Source organism: Acinonyx jubatus, chromosome D3 (assembly GCF_027475565.1).
Source record: "Acinonyx jubatus isolate Ajub_Pintada_27869175 chromosome D3, VMU_Ajub_asm_v1.0, whole genome shotgun sequence".
In the NCBI taxonomy this organism is placed as follows: Eukaryota; Metazoa; Chordata; class Mammalia; order Carnivora; family Felidae; genus Acinonyx; species Acinonyx jubatus.
In genome coordinates, this window is record NC_069392.1 from 21,059,833 (window position 1) to 21,080,258 (window position 20,426).

The following is a 20,426-nucleotide window of genomic DNA, read 5'->3' on the forward strand; positions in this document are numbered from 1 at the left end:
GACATTCTGCTTGTATTCCACATGGATTATCTCACTACTTTTCATGACAACCCTATAAGATAGGGTCTGAACTCGGGCCTGTCTAGCTTCCAAGCCAGGCTCTCCATCACTTTGCTCCCTCATGACCAGAAAGGCAGGAACCTAAAAAACTAAGTTTTCTAAAAAGATCCAACTAAACTAAAACAAGATAAAATCCAGATAAGGCTAAATCCACATCAGGCCTTGGTTATCTTCCAAGCCTTCTGGCTACTTCCCTGTCTCCAATTCACCCTCCACCTTTTTGTCTCAAGAATGATAACTGTAAAATCACCCAAGACTGATCCCCAACAAAAATCCTTTAATTAAAAATTTTTTTTAAAACTTCTACTTTTTTTTTAAGTTTATTTATTTATTTTGAGAGAGACAGAGACAGTACAAGTGGGGAAGGGGCAAAGAGAGAGAGAGAGAGAGGAAGACAGAGAATCCCAAGCAGGTTCCACATGGTCAGCATGGAGCCCAATGTGGGGCTCGAACCCATGAAACTCTGAGATCAGGACCTGAGCTGAAACCAAGAGTCAGATGCTTAACCGAGTGAGCCACCCAGGTGCCTCAACAAAAATTCTTTTAGAAACTCCTCTTGGCTATTGTGTGTGTGTGTGTGTGTGTGTGTGTGTGTGTGTGTGTGTGTCTGTGTTTAATGTTTATTTGTTTTTGAGAGAGACAGAGTATGAGCGGGGGAGGGGCAGAGAGAGAGGGAGACACAGAATTCAAAGCAGGCTCCAGGCTCTGAACTGTCAGCACAGAGCCCAATTTGGGGCTCGAACTCATGAGCTGTGAGATCATGACATGAGCTGAAGTTGGACACTTAACTGACTGAGCCACCTAGGTACCCCTCCTCTTGGCTATTTTGAAAGTACTCTCAAAATGTGAAAGTCTCTGCAGCATGCCAAAATACAAAAAAGCAACAGAATAAATCATGACTTTGTAAAAGAAACAAAGGGTGTGTGTGTGTGTGTGTGTGTGTGTTAAGTATTAATGACATTTTTCAAAGGAATCTTATATCAGACATCAATACAGGAACTAGGTAAAGGTGAAGCCATGGTCTGCAGAAGGGGAAAAGGTAAGTGCTGTCCCCTTGTCAGCCTCTAATTTCTCAGGGCTTCCCCCTAATAATCTTCTCCTTGAACTTTGTGCTAAGGACTCAGATTTCTGGCTGATCCCCTCAGACTAGCATTCAGAGTCCTTCAAAGTCAAAATCATTGTAACTTCTCCTATATCCCTGCCTCTTGGTCTCTCTGTCCTAAATTGATATACACTTTTCTCAGGGCAATCTCCACAACTATCACTTTACTAGTGACATGCACCTGCTTAAATATCTGTTATCTTTCTATGGGCCTGGGTGATCCCCTGGGTCTGGTCCTCCTCATCTTGCCCACTCCTGCCATCCATCCTCACCCCTCAGCTCATAGCATGCTTCCCCCAGGGACTTCCCTCAGCACCAGCTCTGAGCTCTAGAAGAACTCGGGGCTGACATAATTGAGGACACGTGAATCTATTCTCTGCAATGGTTCTTCAATTGTTTCTTGTGTATCAGTCTTACCTCCTCACAAAGATTGAAAGTTTCTACAAAGTCATCAAAAAGATGTTCCTTTTGATCTAGCACAAAGTCCCTGGAGTCAAGGAGACCTGAACTGAAACCTGGCTCTGCCACTTACTGGTTGTTTTACATGGGGGAGTCATTTGTCATTTTGAGCCTGTTCTCTTAGGACTGCTGTGAGAAGGAAAATTATTAATGAAGTTGGTGATGTCATAGGTGAATGAGCTTATATATCTGTTTCCTTTCTCCCATCACACCACACCCACCACAGTGGTAGACACACAGTCAGTGATTATTAAGTTCTTTGTTATATTCTGCCAGAATGCAGCAAGGATCTGCTATGGGCAAATTTTACCTCTGTGGGAGCTAAAAAGACATAGCTCTCTGCTCTTTGCCCATCCTAATTTTGTTGACGACTATATTTCAAACTTCAGAAAGTCAGGTCTAGCAGAACAGGAAGCAAGCATTTCAGGGAAATCACACTCAAGAATGCCTGCCAAGGCAAAGCAAGGTCCAACCACACTCTGATCCAGAAAGCTAATGGGCAGCTCTAATGGAGCTCACACTGGCTTGCAATGAGGAAAGGGGCATAAAACTCGGGCTGTTTTGAAAGCATTTGCAATAAAGATGAGCAAAAGCTTTCCCAGGAGAAATAGTGGCCTGGCCGTCTTTTCCTGCTCCATGAAATCAATGAGCCCACCTAATTGAAAAACCAGGAAGAACCAGGGCCTAGGGGCCTAGGAAGCAGAAAAACAACACAAATGGCAGTGGGGGCAGCAGAATTAGACCTGAGAAGCCTGCACAGACAGGAGCTGCACAGCATACCTGTGAAAGAGTGCTGCTCTTGCATTGAGGACACTTTCCTGCTGGTGCCATCGCCAGAGTTTTCTCCATGCGTGAAAGGCCACAGGCAGGGCTCTCTGCTGGAAGTGACTGTCTGCTCTGGACTGCAGCCGCTACAGTAAAACAATGAATGGCCTTTATTTGTATTTTATATTATTAAAAAAAATGACCTTTCAGGGTCACACTCTAGAGGGACGGTTGCTTTCTACACAAAATTGAGAAAAAGATTAAGATAATTATTTTTAATCTTTGTCAACACAATAGGTGAAGAATGAAATATGAGAAGGAAGAGATTTTTACTTTAAAAACAGGTTGAGCATCTCTTTACACATTTGTGTGTGTGTGCATATATACATGCATATATCTAAATGTTTTGTCCTATGTACTAAGTGTTCATACCATTGCCTGTTTTACATCTGCCAGTGCTTACCTCAGTGATATAAATGGGCTTTTTGAACCTTATGAAATTTATCAGTTCTTTGTCATGTGTGTTAACAACACTGTTCCCACCCTGTAATATATCTTTTGATTCTATGATGTTTATTTGCAATACAGATTCTTTAAATTTTTATGTAATTATGAAAGGCTACTACTGTATCACTAAATATCAGTAGGAAGACAGAAAACCAACATAAAAAAATACATATGCCTTCATGATCTAAAATTTTGGGATAAAACATGTGGTAGATTTTAAAACAGGACCTCAAATTCTTGGGTCTTCCTTTACTGAAAAGTCCCATCCCCTTGAATCTGGGCAGGATAGTGACTGTTTGATCAACAGAGAATGGTGACAATATCAACATGTGACTTCGGAGGCTAGGTCATGAAAGGCCACACAGCTTGTGTCTGGTTCACTGTGACACTTTTGGAGTGAGCAGCGACACAGGAAGTCTGACCGCCCTGAGGTCACCATCATCATGCGTGAGGCAATCCAAGCCTCTCAGAGAGGCCTGATGTAGGTGCTCTGGTTAACAATCCCAGATGAGCTCAGTCTTCGAGTTATTCCAGTCCAGGAACCAGCCATGTGAGAAGAAACTTCTAGATGATCCTAATGCCCTGCCATCAGACTTCCCAGCTGAGGCCCCAGTAATCATGGAGCAAAGACCAACCATCTTTGTTATGTCTTCTTTCAATTTTTGACCCACAGAATCCATAGGCATAATAAAATGGTTGGTTTTTTTTTAATTTTTTTTAATGTTTATTTATTTTTGAGACAGAGAGAGACAGAGAATGAATGGGGGAGGGTCAGAGAGAGAGGGAAACACAGAATCTGAAACAGGCTCCAGGCTCTGAGCAGTTAGCACAGGGCCCGACACGGGGCTCAAACTCACGGACCGCGAGATCGTGGCCTGAGCCGAAATCAGACGCTTAACCGACTGAGCCACCCAGGCGCCCCAAAATGGTTGTTTTTTTAAGCCACTGGGTTTGGGGTGATTTTTCACATAGCAACAGATAACTGAACAGTAAACATATGTGTGTGTGTGTGAATATATGGTATACACACTCCCACACACACAGAGGAAAAAAGATACCAGACTTACTCACCAAATGTTATCTTAAGACTATGGGTGTTTTATTATTTTTTTTCTTTTATGTATTCCTACACTTCTCAAATTATAATGTCTATATATTGCTTAAGGGCATTTACATTTTCAAATGTAAACAGAAGTAGAAGCAATACTATAATGAATCCCCATGAACTTACCATCTAGCACCAACAATCAGCAAACATTTTGCCATTCTTTACGTATTACTTTTTAAAAAGAAAGAAACCCACAATGAATAATATTTTTATCTTTGCCTGAAATAGAAAGAACTGATGTTCTCCGTAAAGAACTTGATGTTCTCTGATGTCATCTCCTTAGATGACGTTCAGATTGTTAGCTAAAGATTTGAAAAAAAAAAAAAAATCCAACAGCAACTAAGCAAGGGCTCTTACTATTTTTCAGACCTTCTATATTATGCAGGCCATGTAAGAGCAGTGTGAGAGATAAGAACACTGACACTTGCCTTGACCTTTCCACCAATGCTGGGTCCCAGTGTCCAGGGGCTCTCTTTTTCCAGGAGGAAAATAGGAGACTCTGTTTCTTTTCCACCTTAAATAAACACTTTTCAACCCTAGCAAGCAGATTCTTTTTCTAAAAGGTCTCTATCTTCTGGTGAGCCTGCATTAAATGAGCTTAAGAGACCAAGTGGCAACATCCTTTCAGAAACAGCCACATCATCCAAAGGAATGTCAAATAATGCAGCAACTCTAAGCATTTTCCAGGTGTGGAAGGCAAACGATGCCCTAGGCTGGTACCACCCAAAGAGCAAGAATTGGGATGATCTTCAGGAAAAACTCCAAAGCAACCAATGGCAGTCTGTCTGTTCACTTGTTTGTTCATTCGTTTGTCTAAACATTAGTTGGCACCTTCCCTTTGTCAACACTGTCGAGCTGAGAAGAAAGAGACAGAGTCTACCCTCAAGTAGCTCACAGTCTGGCAGGAGAGAGGCATGTAGACACCTACATAATGATATGATGAATATGCTGGTAAAACCACACATGGTGTGGCGCTGGGGAAAGAGGTAGCACCTGAGCTGAACAAGTAGGAGGGACAGGGAAGTGCAGGTACAGAGATGCCTGGGTGGCTCAGCTGGTTAAGTGACCAGCTCTTGATTTTGGCTCAGGTCATGATCTCATGGTTTGTGAGATCAAGCCCCACACTGAGCTCTGTGCTGACAACACGGAGCCTGCTTGTGATTCTCTCTCCCTGTCTCTGCCACTCCCCTGCCATCTCTCTCTCTCAAAATAAATAAGTAAACTTAAGAAAAAAAGTGCAGGTACAGTGAGAAGCACATTCAGGGAAGGACTTGCAGCTTAGCTGTTATGAGGAACAGAGTGGTAATAGGAAAGGGCAGAGAAACAGCCAGAGACCAGCTCCCAAAGGAGTTTGTACACCTTGTTAGAAAATTCAGATTCTATCTCAACACTATGAGGAAACAGCCAAATTCTTCAGATTCATGTGTTAGACTTTAGAAGCAGACGGTGGTGGGGGTGGAGAAGGCAGCAGAAAAACAACTGGCAGGAGTTTGGTTTGTGTCTTCCTCCATTTCACCATGGATGGCCAAAAAGAGCCATGGGCAGCACCACTGCAATGCCCATGCAGACATTACCAGTTGAACACAAATTCCCCCAAGCCTAAAGGTGGCCTTGAAATCCTTGGTTCAGCACTCTCAACAGCTGCTCCCATCATTACAGCTAATTTGCCACCCTGGTGCTAAATTACAAGGCCTGAGGGAGCAGGAATTTTAGTTGGTTTGTATCACAACTGTATTCTCAGTGCTTAGCAGTGTCTGAGGTACAGCAGATGCTAAATGAGTCTTTCTTCAATGGAACTGATTAGAGGGTGCCTGGCTGGCTCAGTTAGAAGAGCATGCAACTCTTCATCTCGGGGTTGTGAGTTTGAGCCCCACGTCAGGTGTAGAGATTACTTAAATAAAACTTTAAAAAAATGGAACTGAATCCTTTCTCAATCTACCTTTACTAATTTGCCAGCCTGACCCTCACATCCTCCCACCTGCTGTGGGTACTGGTCTCACACTGTTTAGTGCTCAGACACAGCACTTACGTTCTGTACCTTTTCCAGTACTTCCTGAAGGTTGGCCACCTAATATAATAAGTGAGTAATGATGTGAATGGAATGGCTGGTTAAGAGCTCATCACTCTCAGCATGTGCGTTTTCCCAGCAGATGAAGGAATGGGGCTTAAGCAAACTTTCCAATGTCACTAGAGGGATCTGGGGGAAATACCTTTGAGCTTTTTACAGCAACCCCTCTTCCAAATCAGAACACTAAGACCCCTTAGTATAGGTCTTTTCCAAGAATCTTTCCAAAGCAAATGGATCCAAGAATGTAACCCAGTGGAATTATCTACTATGAAGTACTCCATACCTGCTTGTATCGTCTCTTCTGAGTATACCGTAACCACAATTTGATACACTTGCATAGCAACGTTATTCTGAAATAAAACACATAACACCAAGGTATTGCCTATTGCACTTTCAGGCTTTGGGTCTTAAAAATGCTGTTTGGGGGCACCTGAGTGGCTCAGTTGGTTAAGCATCTGACTCTTGATTTCAGCTCAGATCACGATCTCACAGTTATGAGATCAAGTCCTGCATCGGGCTCCGTGCTGAGCATGGAGCCTGCTTAAGAATCTTTTTCTCCCTCTGCTCTGCCCCTGCTCCCATGCACACTCACTCTCGTAAGGAAAGGAAAGGAAAGGAGAGGAGAGGAGAGGGGAGGGGAGGGGAGGGGAGGGGAGGGGAGGGGAGGGGAGGGGAGGGGAGGGGAGGGAAGGAAATGAAATGAAATGAAACATTAAAATAAAATTAAAATAAAATTAAAATAAAAATGTTGCTTGTTTTTTTAAGACTGGAAAGTCTGGGTGTGGTTACATCTTAGCATTAAAGGCACCCCATGGGTTTCACTCTGGGAGAGAGAGAAATAAGAACCTATTATTCAACATGAAATCTGTCAACCCGATTTTGAGCTGTGGCTTGTCCCCAAATTTTGACAACTTTCTTACAAACCTAAGTAGATCACCAAGCACAGTGTCTCTGGAACTTGAGTAATACATATGAAATCCCCTAACTATCCTGAACTTTCTGGTTTTATGACTAGTCTGGGGCTTGTAGGACCACCTGGGTCTGTGACAAGCTCCTTTCACAAAAGTGATACTAAGAGTGAGAACCACATTCAGTTCTGTAAACCAGGATTTAGAGCAATGACAGACCCTGATAACTCCAAGTTTAGTTAAATAATGAGATTCTCAACAACCCATTAAAAAAATGCTCCAAAATGGGACCCACAACTATGTGAATCAAGTTGATTATACTACTGGGGAGAAGGGCACGTTGAACATTTCTGGCAGCAAGAAAGTGAACAGTGGTTCCCTCTGAAGAACCTAATGAATTGGACTTAGGAATTGGAGGGATTCAGAGAGCTTTCAGTTTTCACTTTATACCTGCCTTCCTCACTGACATGTAGTGCTTATTTATTTTAATTGAATAATTAACTCCAAAAAACTCAAGACACTCTGCATTCTTCAAGACCAAGCCACAAATACTCACTCGCCTAAGCCTTCTCTTTAACACTATCAATGCATGAATTCTAAGATGTGAACGTCACTGCAGCCTGAAGGATTGAGGCAGAGAACCAGCAGGTACATACTTTAAACTATGGTGACCAAGAACCAACACAAACATCTTCACTCCACCTCTCATCTGATGAGCTAAAAGGAAAATGCAAGCTCAGGAACTGCTGGTTTATAGCAGGGCCTTTCTGAATCTGCCTAGTCATGCAGGGACAGTAAGTGCTCACTTCTGGAGTGCAGCGAGTCAGTCCCCAGAGAGCCCCAGGAGAAGGCCAGAGTTCCTACCTGCAGTGGTCCCAGGCAGCACGCAGTGAGGGGAGCTGCTCCCTCTCTTCCCTCTGCTCAATTCGAGACTGCCAGAGGTTCCAGAACCTGTGCAGCAGCTGAAGTAAAACAGGAAGCAAACAGAGGTTTATTAAGCCAAAAGGTAAAATGATCTCTCTTAATCTATTAGCAAATCCTTACCCCAAAAGACTACAAGTTCCCCCAAAGCAGGAATTACCTTAGCCGGGAGTACCCAACATATAACAAGTTTACAAAATATTTACAGCTAAGCTATACAGAGCTATTGTGGGCCAACATAAAAGGCAAAAAGATGGATTTTCCAGTTTATGGAAATCAGAATGAAGAAGCTGAAGCTATTCCTCATCTGGGCCTCATAGAAGACAATGGCATTTTATCTTTTTTTGTTTGTTTTATTTTTGAGAGAGAGAGAGAAGAGGGGCACACAGGCAGAGAGAGAGATAGGGAGAGGGAGACACAGAATCCGAAGCAGGCTCCAGGCTCTGAGCTGTCAGCACAGAGCCTGATGCGGGGCTCAAACTCATGAACCATGGGATCATGACCTGAGCTGAAGTCGGATGCTTAACTGAGCCACCCAGGTGCCCCAACAATGCCATTTTAAAAGTTAAAACTGATCTTATCAGATATTACTGCCTATGAAATAGGCTTGCCAAAAAAAAAAAGAAAAAAAGTTTAACTTCAATCTAATCAAGCCCTTAAATCTAACCGTTAGTTTACACGAACAATATTTTAAAAAAAGAAAGATGAAATGGCATCAAAAGGAAACCGATAAATCGAGAGTATGGAATATTGTACAAAATAGTTGGCCCTTCTTTTCCAAAAATCAGTGTGATTGGAAAAAAAAAAGTACACCTTATGCTAAGTGAACTAAGTCAGTCACAAAAGGGTATGTACTGGGGGCACCTGAGTGGCTCAGCTAAGCATCTGACTTTGGCTCATGTCATAATCTCAGCTGTGCTGACCGCTCAGAGCTTGGAGCCTGCTTCTTCAGATTCTGTGTCTCCCTCTCTCTCTGCCCCTCCCCTGCTCATGCTCAGTCTCCAATTCTCAAAAATAAACGCTAAAACAAACAAACAAAGGGCATGTACTGTAAATATGAGGTTCCTACAGTAGTCAAATTCATAGAGACAGAAAGGAGAAAGGTGGTTGTCAGGTGCTGGGGGTGGAGGGGGGGAGGAGAATGGGAAGTTAGTGTTTGATGGAGACAGAATTTTAGTTTTTCAAGATGAAAAAAGTTCTGGAGATGGATGGCAGTGATGGTTGCACAATAATGGGAATGTGCTCAATGTCACTGAATTGTACTCTTGACAGTGGTTAAGATGATAAATTTTGTTATTTTTTTTTTACTACAATTACAAGATAAACATGTTAAACAAAAGAAGTAGAAGGAGGAGGGCTGTTATTAAGAGGCTTAAAGATATAACCAAATGTAGTGAGTCACCAACCCTTTATTGGATCCTGGTTTGAAAAAAACATCTATAAAGACATTTTGAGGGCAACTGTGAAGATCTGAATATGGGCTGAACATTGGATCAAATTAGGGAATTACTGTTCATTTTATTAAGGATGACAATGATATTGTGGTTATGAAGGAAAATGTTATTTTTGGGCGATGCATGCCGAAAAGTTTAGGCGTAATGTTTCATGTTGTCTGTAATTTACTTTAAAATGATTCAGCAAAAAAATGTAAATATTAATAATCAGCTAATATTTGAATTTAGATTGTAAGTATATAAATGTTCATTATACTGTTCTTTATATTTTTCTGTATGTTTGAACATTTTCATAATGAAAAACAAAACCAAAAAACCCCATCCTCCTAAACCCAGAAACACGATCTATAAGTAGAGATAGGATGTTTGTTGCCCTCAGGTAAACCAACCACTGAAGACAACAGATTCCCAGTGCAAACACCACCTGGAATGCAAGACTCAAAGTGTATTCCCTAGATCAGGAGCCTGACCTCTGAGTCTGCTATCAAGTTTCTGAGCAAACAGATAAAAAATGAGATTAGAGAAAACCAAGAGTTAGCCAGTATGGCTAACTAGAGAAAATGGACACTAAGGTTTTGGAGTCTAAAAAGTCTGGACAAAACTCTACAATGGCCATCAGAGGTCCCTTCATACAGATGACCCTCACCATTATGTCATGCTGCTGGTGAGCGAGGTTCCTTTTTATTTGCTGGAGACGCGCGTGGGTCACATTGTCTTTTAGGGCTCGAAAACAGAAGTGCTGTGAATAGAAGGAAGGACACAACTAGTTACAAATCAGCAGCATCTGTAAAAGTAAGAGTAGCTAAGCCAGAGGCTCAGTCGTGGATATTCACAGCTGCTCCCATGTCCCTGGGATCCTTTCTGCTTTGAGATTCAGTTGGGAGTCTGATACAAGCCAGCCCACACAGTAGGCACTTAATAAATAGCTGTCTAACTGATCCTCTGCTATCCACTGTTACTGCACAAGAACAAACACACCCTCACCTCTGACCAGGAGAGATACCATGGCCCAGAGGGAACACTACAGACAAAGGTTAAAAACATCAACTTTGCCTCTCAGAAAAAGAGACAGACTTTTAGCTTATGGTGTGTTTTTTTCAAGCCATGTGTGTGTGGAGGGGGTGTCAACATGCACACTTATACAATTAGAAAGTAGTTTTGTAGAATAGAATCAAAGGAGGAGAGGGAAGCCTTGGTGAGTAGGGGGGTTGGGGTAGGGGCAAGACGCGAGACTGGCTCCAGCTCCAGCAATACTGCCTCACATGTCACCTAAGCAAAGCCTATTCTCCAGTGCCCTGGGCTCCAGTTTTCTGAGACAGAAGTGAAGCATTTAGGGGTTTTCATATTGTGGTCTGTGGAACCCCAGAGGCTCCTGAAAGTGTCTGAAGATCTCCTTATGTGGTGAGGGTTGGGGAGAGCAGCAGAAGAGGGACTACTCCCCAGACCCTGCTTCATCCGCAGAATTTCTGCGTTGATTGATTTCACAGACTAGGTTCCCACAATTAAAAAGAGGGCCCGCCCTTGGGGTCGTGAGTTCAAGTCACATATTGGGTGTAGTAGAGAGTACTTAAAAACAAAAGAAGAAAAAGAGGGCCCACCATGTAAAAAAGTGCAGTACTAGATCACCTCCAAGTTTCCCTTACAGCTCCAGACCCTCTGACCCCACACCATTACCATTTCTTATCCAAAATGGAAACAGGGACACGTACAATGGAACAGAGCTTCTTGAGTGAAGCTAATCCCACAACCAGATATACTTGAAGAGCATTATGTGGGCCTGGGTTCCCCAAAAGTGGATGGTTAAGCAGGGTTGGTAACTATGGTTTTGAAGCAACTCCTATGTGTAGATAGGCTTTCTATTATAAAGTGTGCTTTCTTCTTATCACATACTATATAATTAGTTTATAGTTTTTATAATTAGTTTATAGAGTTTTTTAAACATGGTAATGTCACATCTTGGACCTTGGTCAGTTGTGCTGTTAAACATTAAACACTAAAACTTTGGCAGTTCCTGAAGAAGAAAAAAAAAAAAAGGCCTTGAGAGGCTTCCGTGTTCTCACCAGCAAGCTGTGTCTGCTGTGATCTTCTGCCGCCTTCCACTGGGCCGCTTCTTCAGTGCACAGCAGCACATCCGCCAGGGAGTTAAGGCCTTTCATCTCAAAAGTGTTCCCACCCCAGCACACTGCAACCCAGTGACCCATCGGGAGGGTCCTGGCTTGAGGGAAAACAGGCATGCCAGGTGGCCTACGTCCACCTCTGCCTCCTCCTGATGATCCCAGGAAGAGGAGGAGGCAAAGGGAAACTGTGTGAGTTGCTTATCAAACAGTTGGCCTTGCCTTTCTCCCTTCTGATGCCCATTTGATGACAGGCAAGAACAGTTGAGATAAATTGCCACGAATTACAGTAAACATTTGCAAGTAACCTTATCTAAAGCTCTCCTGTCTTCCTGCATCCTTTGTTTTGGCACCAAAACCCCAGTCAGATTTTCAGCTAAAAACCTTGGAGTTATTTTCAAACCTTCTCCTCCCACTCTCTCCATCTACTGGGCTGCCAAGTCCATCTGGTCTCCTCTGAAATCTCTCCTGTTTTTCTGTTCCCACCCCTGATGCCCTGCAGTGCATCTGACTTGCTCCTCACACAGACTGGCGAGAGTCTCATGTAACTGCTCTCCTCGTGCCAGCTTTGCCCTGTAATCCAGACCTCTCAAGTACAAACCTGCTCCATCACTTCTCTTCTTAAACACCTCCAGAGGATCCCCAGTGCCATCAGGAGAAAGCCCAAATTCCTGACCGATGCATCCAGGGCTCTACAAGCTGTTCCCTAGCCTGCATCTACCTGCACTGCCCTACTGCCATCCATACCCCCACAGCTCTGTAACAGATCCCTGTCACTGCCCTTGGATCTTTTCTTCATCTATGTGTAAACGCCATTCCTTCCACCTGAAACACTCTTCCCGACTTTGCTAGGTGACCTTGTGATCCTTTAAGGACAAAGTCAGCTCAAGCCCCACCTCCTTGACTGAATCTGCACATCTGGGCACATACTGTAATGAGGGCAGTGATTACAGACATGTGCACAGGAGTCAAAGCACCGGAGTCAAATGCCTGGGTTAAAAGCTCCTGGCTCTGCCCAATGATATGCTGTGACTTTGACAATAATTGAGCCCCCTTGAATCTCGGTTTCCTCATCTATAAAATGGAAATACTGACATCTACTCCACAGGGTTGCTATGAGGGTTAAACAGATAATGCATAGTCTGTACATGGTAAAGCCCAATAAATGGAAACTATGATCATAATGTTAGGGCTGCCAAGAAACACACAGCCATGGCTATTTCCACCACCTAGTGGGTAAAGAAAAGCAATGAAATGGCAACATAAAATTCAGGATAGTGGGATTACCATTGAGGGGGAGGAAAGGGAATGCAATCAAGGATGAACAGTGTTAGCAAATTGGCAGGGTTCTAATTTCTTTTTTTCATGTTTTTTTATTATTTATTTTTGAGAGAGAGAGAAAGAGAGAGAGACAGACCACGAGTGGGGGAAGGGCAGAGAGAGACGGAGACACAGAATCCAAAGCAGGCTCCAGGCTGTCAGCACAGAGTCTGATGCGGGGCTCAAACTCACAAACCGTGAGATCATGACCTGAGCCGAAGTCGGACAATTAACTGACCGAGCCACCCAGGTGCCCCAGCAAGGTTCTAATTTTTAAGTTGGGTAGTGGGTACATAGGTATTTTAATACCATTCATTAAACTGTTAATGTGTACTACACATACTCTTTTGTAAGCACATGTCCAGTGAAAAATTTTTTAAAAAGAAAACAGAGATCAGGACCACCTTATATTGTCAGTAATTGTTTTCCAAATATCTCCTGCCCTTTGTCTCAAAGGCTGCTGAGCTCATGATGCCCTGGCTGTGGTGATGGATAGGGCTGGGTGACTGAAAAGGATACAGTGTTTCCAATGAGTAAAGGCCCGCCGCATTGCCATCTTCCCGGCCAGCCCTTCCACGCGTGCGTGCACGGCATACAAACTCTCCTTCCGCTCCCAGGCCCACTGCCAATCACAGAAGTGTGTCTGGAGCACAGTGACCCTGTGGAATCGCTCAGCCATGTCTGCAACAAAGAAAGTAACTACGTGCTGCCCCCTGCAAGGTTGAGAGATGAGCTGGAAGCATCTTTAAGATAAGCTGCACCCTACTACTGGCAGACAGCAGGGATTCGAGGATGTTCTTACAAAGAATTCTAAAATAAAAGTTTTTTTAGGCAGGGGAGGGTAATTTGGAAGCCCTTAGCTACACTTCTTTTCTCCAAGGAAAGAGAAAAGGTCTGTAATTTTAGGGAGGAGGATGTTACAAAATCAGTTCTATTAAAGAGTTGAGGCTTCCACTTAACTACTGATGACCAGGAATGGTGGCGGCTGCTTTCAAAGAAGACTCTTTCACATTTGCCTCTTTACTGATGTCTCCTGGGTGGGACTTCAGGGATTGACTCAATGACACAACTTGGTCACCATGCTGGCAAAGGTGTTTTTCGAGCTTTTAGCCAGACTGATCCTGGCTGCCAGTCACCTGCTTTTAATACTAATTAGCTAATGGCCTGATGAACTAAAGTCCAGGAAGTGGAAGGGAATTGGTCCTGGAATTCAAATGCTGTAAAGAGGGGCACATTAGTCAGTGCCTAAATAACAGCTTATCATGCTAAATAGCTTCATGCCTTCACCTTCCAGGCTTGGGCAACCAGACAGTGGGTCTCCTTCATTATCCTCAGACAGACACATTCAAACTCTCCCAAAAGGCAGTGCTGGCCTGGCAGCCCAGGAGGGAGGCCTGGGTGAAAGCCAGCCACGTCTAGCATGCTGCTTGACTCACTTCTGTGTGGGCTCCAGAAACCAAAGTACAGAAAGTACCAACGATCATGATCAGTGTGTTATTACTTCTGAACTCTAATTGGGAAACTAAACCATGAGAATAGTGGTTAAAAAAACCCTCAATATCCTGTATCACATGGGTTGCATATTGGGGAGAAGTAGAAACAATCCAAATATCTATAGATACAAGAGTGGCTAAATAGATTAAGGAAAGCCATCCTACAAAATGCAGACAATCATTAAAAAAATAACATTTATGAAGAATACTGAAAGACATAGGAAAATGTTTAGTTGTGTAGAAAAAGATACAAAGTTGTATGTATCCTATTAATCATAAATAATCACAGTATTTATGTAATAATTAAACCCTGTTGAAAAAAAAAATATTTTTAGTGGAAAAGGCCAGAAGGAAATAACTTAAATGTGAATTGAAGATGATGTATGTTCCTCCTCAATCTCTTTTTTCCAAAATTTGTGGCATAATGTGGTTATCTCTATTTTTTTTTTCCTTTGGTTATATCTCTCCTAATAAAGAGCAGCACCACTGGCAGAAGACTGTAAATTGTGACATGATCCTCTGTCTCTGGAGCCTGGGACTTCCTGCTCACCCTTCTGCTGTCTCTTCACTCTGCGGACCTGCAGGTATCCAAGCCAGGCCTTCAGGGATTTCCACTTTTGCCAGTGCTGATGGTGTTTCACTGCGGAGACCATCTTCTGTCTCTCCTTCTGGACATACAGGAGCTGTTCCCGCCACTGTGACCAAGCCTGAAAACCAGAGAAAAGGCAACAATCAAAGGAGAGGCAGGAAAACAGAGGTGAAGCACTGGTGAGGGAAAAGAGAAACTGAGATACAAAGCTAAAACTAGAAACAAGGAAGTAACAACTCCCAAGCAGGATCATGAGCTACAGAAATTTGCAGTGAAAGGCTCTTTAAGAAGGACATTCTACTTCCAGAAAGTAATTTATTTTCTGGATTAAGAACAAGGAGGGGTGCCTGGGTGGCTCAGTGGGTTAAGGGTCCGACTATGGCTCAGGTCATGATCTCACAGTTGTGGGTTCGAGCCCCATGTCAGTCTCTGTGCTGACAGCTCAGAATCAGAACCTGAAGCCTGGTTCAGATTCTGTGTCTCCCTCTCTCTCTGCCCCTCCCCCACTCATGCTCTGTCTCTCTCTCTCTCTCAAAAATAAACATTAAAAAAATTGTTTTTTAAAGAACAACAAGGAAAAAGAGGAACAATAAAATCAACGAACAGACAAGAAGCTGTGACAATCCAAGGGGTGATATATTTAATTCAGATTTGGGATAGGCGAGGGTCTGCCTTTCTCTCCCAAGTAGGAGGAAGCCTATCGTCTCAGGCACATTAGCTTCTGGGAAGTGTGACCTGCAGAAGTTGAGGGTCTACAAAAGGATTCCCTCAAGACTATCCATAATTGTGCACCCTTAGCAAAGTCTTCATGTGTGCCTAGCTATATGCATGCCCTAGTTTGAAGATGACAGTCTCAGATAACAACTTCATACCTTCTTTTCTTAAACCTGTAACACCTATTCTCCTTTCCTTCCTCTCAGCTGAATACCATTCTTCCTCTTTCACCAAGAAAATAAAAGCTACCAAAAGAGAATTTTCTCAAGCTTCTCTCACATCTACCTACCCACCTACCCACAGGCTCTGCCTTCTCTCTGGCTACTCTGAATAAAGTATCCATACTCCCTTCCATCAGAAGTTCACCCCCCACTATGGATACATCCCATGTCTCTCACCTTCTCAGGTTCATCCTAGCAATTTCCCCTCCTTCTGCATCATTGGTTTTCACCCTCTACTAGGTTTTTAAAATCAGTGTATGAATGTGCTATTATTTCTCCAATCCTAAAACGCAAATCCTTTCAGGGATATGACAATCGAAAACAACAGATGACCTCTGATTGGACCCTGGACCTGACACTAAAATAGCAATAATCTATGGTTTAAATATGAATTGTACTGTAGATATTACCATATTAACATTGAATGTCTTAGATATGATAATGATATTGTGATTATATAGAAGAACATCCTTATTTTTAGGAGATAGAAGCTGAAGTATTTAGGGTAAACTTTTATGTCTGTAACTTTAAGCGACTCAGAAAATATAAAGAAATATATTGATATACTTAGAGAAAGCAAATGTAGGAAGATGTTAGCAATAGGATAAACCAGTGAAGAGAATACAGTATCTGTCATTTGGTGTTTGTCAAAAATAAAAAGCTGTGGGGAAAAGATTACTGTCACAAAAAACACTACCCGAAAGGAATAAATCAGATTCCTAAGCAAACCACCGCTTTGCCATCCAGCTAACACTGGAGTTCTTTTCTTTCCAAACTCCTCAAAAGAAGGGTCTATTTTCTAATTTCTCTTTTCCCAGGAAGGCCTTCATGAATCCTCTCCCCATCAGGCTCACTGAAACTGCTCTTACCAAGAGCATCAATGATCTCCGCGTTGCTCAATCCAAAGGTCAAATTCCACTCCTCACCTTCCCTGACCTGCCAGAAGCATCTGACATGGCCAATCAGGCCTGCAGATTCTCCAGGCTACCTTCGCCTTTATTCCTCCCAGGCTCAGTCCTGGGACTAATCGCCCTCCCCCCACGACCCCCCAAGCTATACTCACTCCCTTTGTCCTTTGATGCAGTTTCATGACTAAATACCAACTGCATGCCAAGAACTCCCAAATTTACATCTCAGGTCTGGACCTGTCCTCCATACTCCACATATATTCAACTGCTTCCTTCACATTTCCTTGAGGATGTTCAAAAGGCCTATAATATAGGCTGAAGACACAAAGCTCAGAATGGAGCTAACTCCCCTCCATCTTCCCCATTTTACTAAATGGCAACTCCACTGTTCCAGTTACTTACGCCAGAAACCTGGGAGTCACCTTGGACTCTTTCTCTGAAGCTTTACGTCTTAACCATCTATTAGCGAGTCTTGTCAGCATTACCTTCAAGGTATACCCAGAATCCAACACCATCTTGCTATCATCCTTGTCTAGAATCCCACCTGGGATTTTGTAATAGCTTCTTAACTGCTCTCCCTGCTTTCATTCTTGATCTTTTATGGTCTATTCCTAACACAACAGCTGAAACCAGGGATGCAAGCCTCCCTGGAACCCACAATTTAGACATATGGCTTCTAGCTGCCTCTGACCAGAGTCACGTAGCCCCTACTTACTATTTAAAAAAACCTGTAAAGATGCCTCAGGGAGTAACATAAACTTGCCTCTCAACAACTCTGTGGGATGCTGTTCTGCCTGAGATAACAAAAACAATGTGCTGTGTTTGCCAGAAAAAAAATAATAATTTGCAGCTTAGTGATAGTCACAGGATGTAGAACTTTTGCCTTTGTACTCTAGAGATGACATTGCTAATGCAATCCCTAAGAATGTTTTGCAGTTCCAGGCCCATAATGCAGAACAACCGGGTCCCTGAAGCAGAACGACCATCTCACTACAATCACACTGAAACCAGACTGGGAGATGCCAAAAGGGACAAGATGATCAAGGAAGGAAATGTGATAGCTGACCTAACTCTAATCAAGTGTGATCCAAGACCCTGAGACCCTTACCCTGAATTTTCACCCTTTAAAAACCCCTGCTTGTAAAGCCATTAGAGAGTTTGGGACTTTTGTTTCATTTATTTATTTTTAATGTTTATTTTTGAGAGAGAGAGCAAGTGAGCACAGGCAGGGGAGGGTCAGAGAGGGGGGACAGAGGATCCAAAGTGGGCTCTGCACGGACGGCAGAGAGCCCAGAGAGCTGAAGTCGGATGCTTAACCAACTGAGCCACTCAGGTGCCCAAAACAGTTTGGGACTTTTGAACATTACCTTCTCGTTCTCCTGGGTGGTGCCACGCTAATAAGTAGCCTATCTTTCTTCACAGCAAAAGTTTGGTATCAGTTTTTATTGGCTTGCTGTGCATTGGATGGATGGACACTTGTGTGGTTTGGTTACATAGCCAGAGCGATCCTTTTTGGTTTATTTTGGTTATGTCACTTAAATCTCTCCTTTTTATGTGACAGTTTTCTTCCCTGCCTCTTTTCCTCTTTCATGCCACCAATTTTTCAGAGACACTAAACATGTCCCACATTTTAGATTTGGCTGATTGTCTCAGCAAGGGTCTTTGACTTTTCTCCTTGATCCCTATATTTCCTGGGAACTGATAGTTAGATTCATGTTAGACTTGGTTGGAGTCATGTTCAAATTTTTAGGCAAGAACATTTCTCAAGTGGTGCTGGGGCCTCCCACTACCTCGCATCATGAGGCACATCATGGCTGGCTGCCCCAGTTTTAGCCATGTCAAGACTGTCAGTGGCTTCAGATGAAGTTAGCCTGATCCCTCCATTACTTTTCCTCATGGTCTTCTCAGTCAGTGGTTGCTGCTTAGATCCATTTTCTCATTAGGGGTGGCAAAACTGATTTTCTGATTCTAGTAATCCTTCTGCATCTACTAACTGGAATTTTGTAAAGAGGCCTACCCTCTGGTTTTGCAAAGATATAGTTTATACAGGGAAGGCAGGGAAAATGCTTGATTTTTTGCTTTCATTAATTTTATTTTATTTTATTTTTTTTGAGAGAGAGAGAGAAAGAGAGAATGAATATATCCCAAGCAGGCTAGATGCCCAGTGCTCGGCCTAACATGGGACTCACTCATGATCTGAGTTGAAATCAAGACTCGGATGCTTAACCAACTGAGCCACCTAGGCTTTCATTAATTTTCTAATTGAGTAAATGCTCTAACAACCCAAATATGTGACCAGTGAGTTCCTCCTCCCCCATTATACATGCATGGATTTTTATATATTTGATGTGTTTTCATTCACTGCAGTCATTACTTTCTGAGGTCCCAATTGTTCTATTGTAAGTCTATGAGTCTTTTGGCTGAGTTCTGACACAATTCCATTAGCCTTTGCTAATTTCCTCACTTTCCAGCAGACTATATCCTGGGCTTATGATGTCCATATCCTGCTCTAGACCTGGAATCAGCCATTTCTCCAAAAAGCCTCAGTTCCTTTCAGCCAGGACATAACAGAGACCATAACTTGGGCACTGGGAATGCTAAATGCCGTACATTCTCGCTACTCATTGCTTCTAATTTTTCAGTAAATAGAACTAGAAATACATTTTTTAAGTTAAAAAACATCTTAAGTCCATATTGATATTTACATTTCCAATCTCAGATGACAGGGCTTTTTATTTAATTTCTTTTATATTTGTAATCTTTTCTTTTAAACTGAAAATCATGATTCCCAATGCCACTGCCATAGTCATTTGCTCTATTTCACAATGTAGCTATAATAGTTTCTAAACCTGCCATGAACAATAAGACTACTGAATGCAGGTTTTGGATTTCCTAGAAGTTCTTTGTGTCCTTAGAATGCATCCCACTAGGGATGAACAGTCAAAATATCCTATTTTAAAGTTATTTGAAGTAATTATTTTCTCTGTATAGTCATGGCTACAAATTTAAGTTTGTTTTAGTGTGCCTCAAAATTCTAGGGATTGCTTTTTTTCCTTTTTGATTCACTTGAGTGTTTTTTTTTTTTAATTATATAAAATATCTACACGGTTCAAAGTTAAAATTGTATAAGAAAGTAAAATCACAGAAATATTTTGTTTCCACACTATTCCCTGCAACCCCCTACCACTAACAAACCACTTTTTGTTAGTTTTGGGCTTATTTTTCCCTTAGTTCTTCTCAAAAATATAAACACACGTGTGTACACACACACACACACACCTCTCTTTCTTCCCAAAAGGCAGCACATGATGAACCAAAGGGATCCCATTAAGAAGTAAGTGTGATCATATCACCCTCGCTCAAAGACAGCAGCTTCTTACCTCCACTGGAATAAGAACCAAAGCCTTCATGGGCGTAGCCTGCAAGACCTTACCTACAGTCTCTGCCTCCTTATGTACTTCATGACCTAATCCTTCTTACTCTCCCTCTCATGCTCATCAACATATCACAAGACGGATCAAGTTCATGGACGGGATGACTCAGTATCATAAACATGACAATTTTCCCCAATCTAATGTAAAAAGTCAGTGCGTTATAGTAAAAATCCTAGTAGGCTTAGAGGTGGAACTTGACAGTTAATCCTAAAATTAGTAAGAAAGAGTAAAAAGAATAGGTAAGGTGATTTTACAAAGATCGAGAATAAAACAGGTCATCC

General features: G+C 42.5%; 1 protein-coding gene across 1 annotated transcript in view; it reads right to left on the reverse strand.

The window, feature by feature from the left end:
* The window catches only part of SFI1 (SFI1 centrin binding protein), a 103,349-nt gene that overhangs the window by 24,893 nt on the left and 58,030 nt on the right, over nt 1-20,426 (reverse strand). Inside the window, exons 10-16 of the mRNA XM_015081480.3 lie at nt 14,830-14,986; nt 13,306-13,467; nt 11,413-11,483; nt 9,999-10,091; nt 7,842-7,939; nt 6,353-6,419; nt 2,402-2,532 (exon numbers count right to left, since the gene is read on the reverse strand). Of these exons, the coding sequence (XP_014936966.2) occupies nt 2,402-2,532; nt 6,353-6,419; nt 7,842-7,939; nt 9,999-10,091; nt 11,413-11,483; nt 13,306-13,467; nt 14,830-14,986 (779 nt within the window). The remainder of the gene's footprint in view (nt 1-2,401; nt 2,533-6,352; nt 6,420-7,841; nt 7,940-9,998; nt 10,092-11,412; nt 11,484-13,305; nt 13,468-14,829; nt 14,987-20,426) is intronic.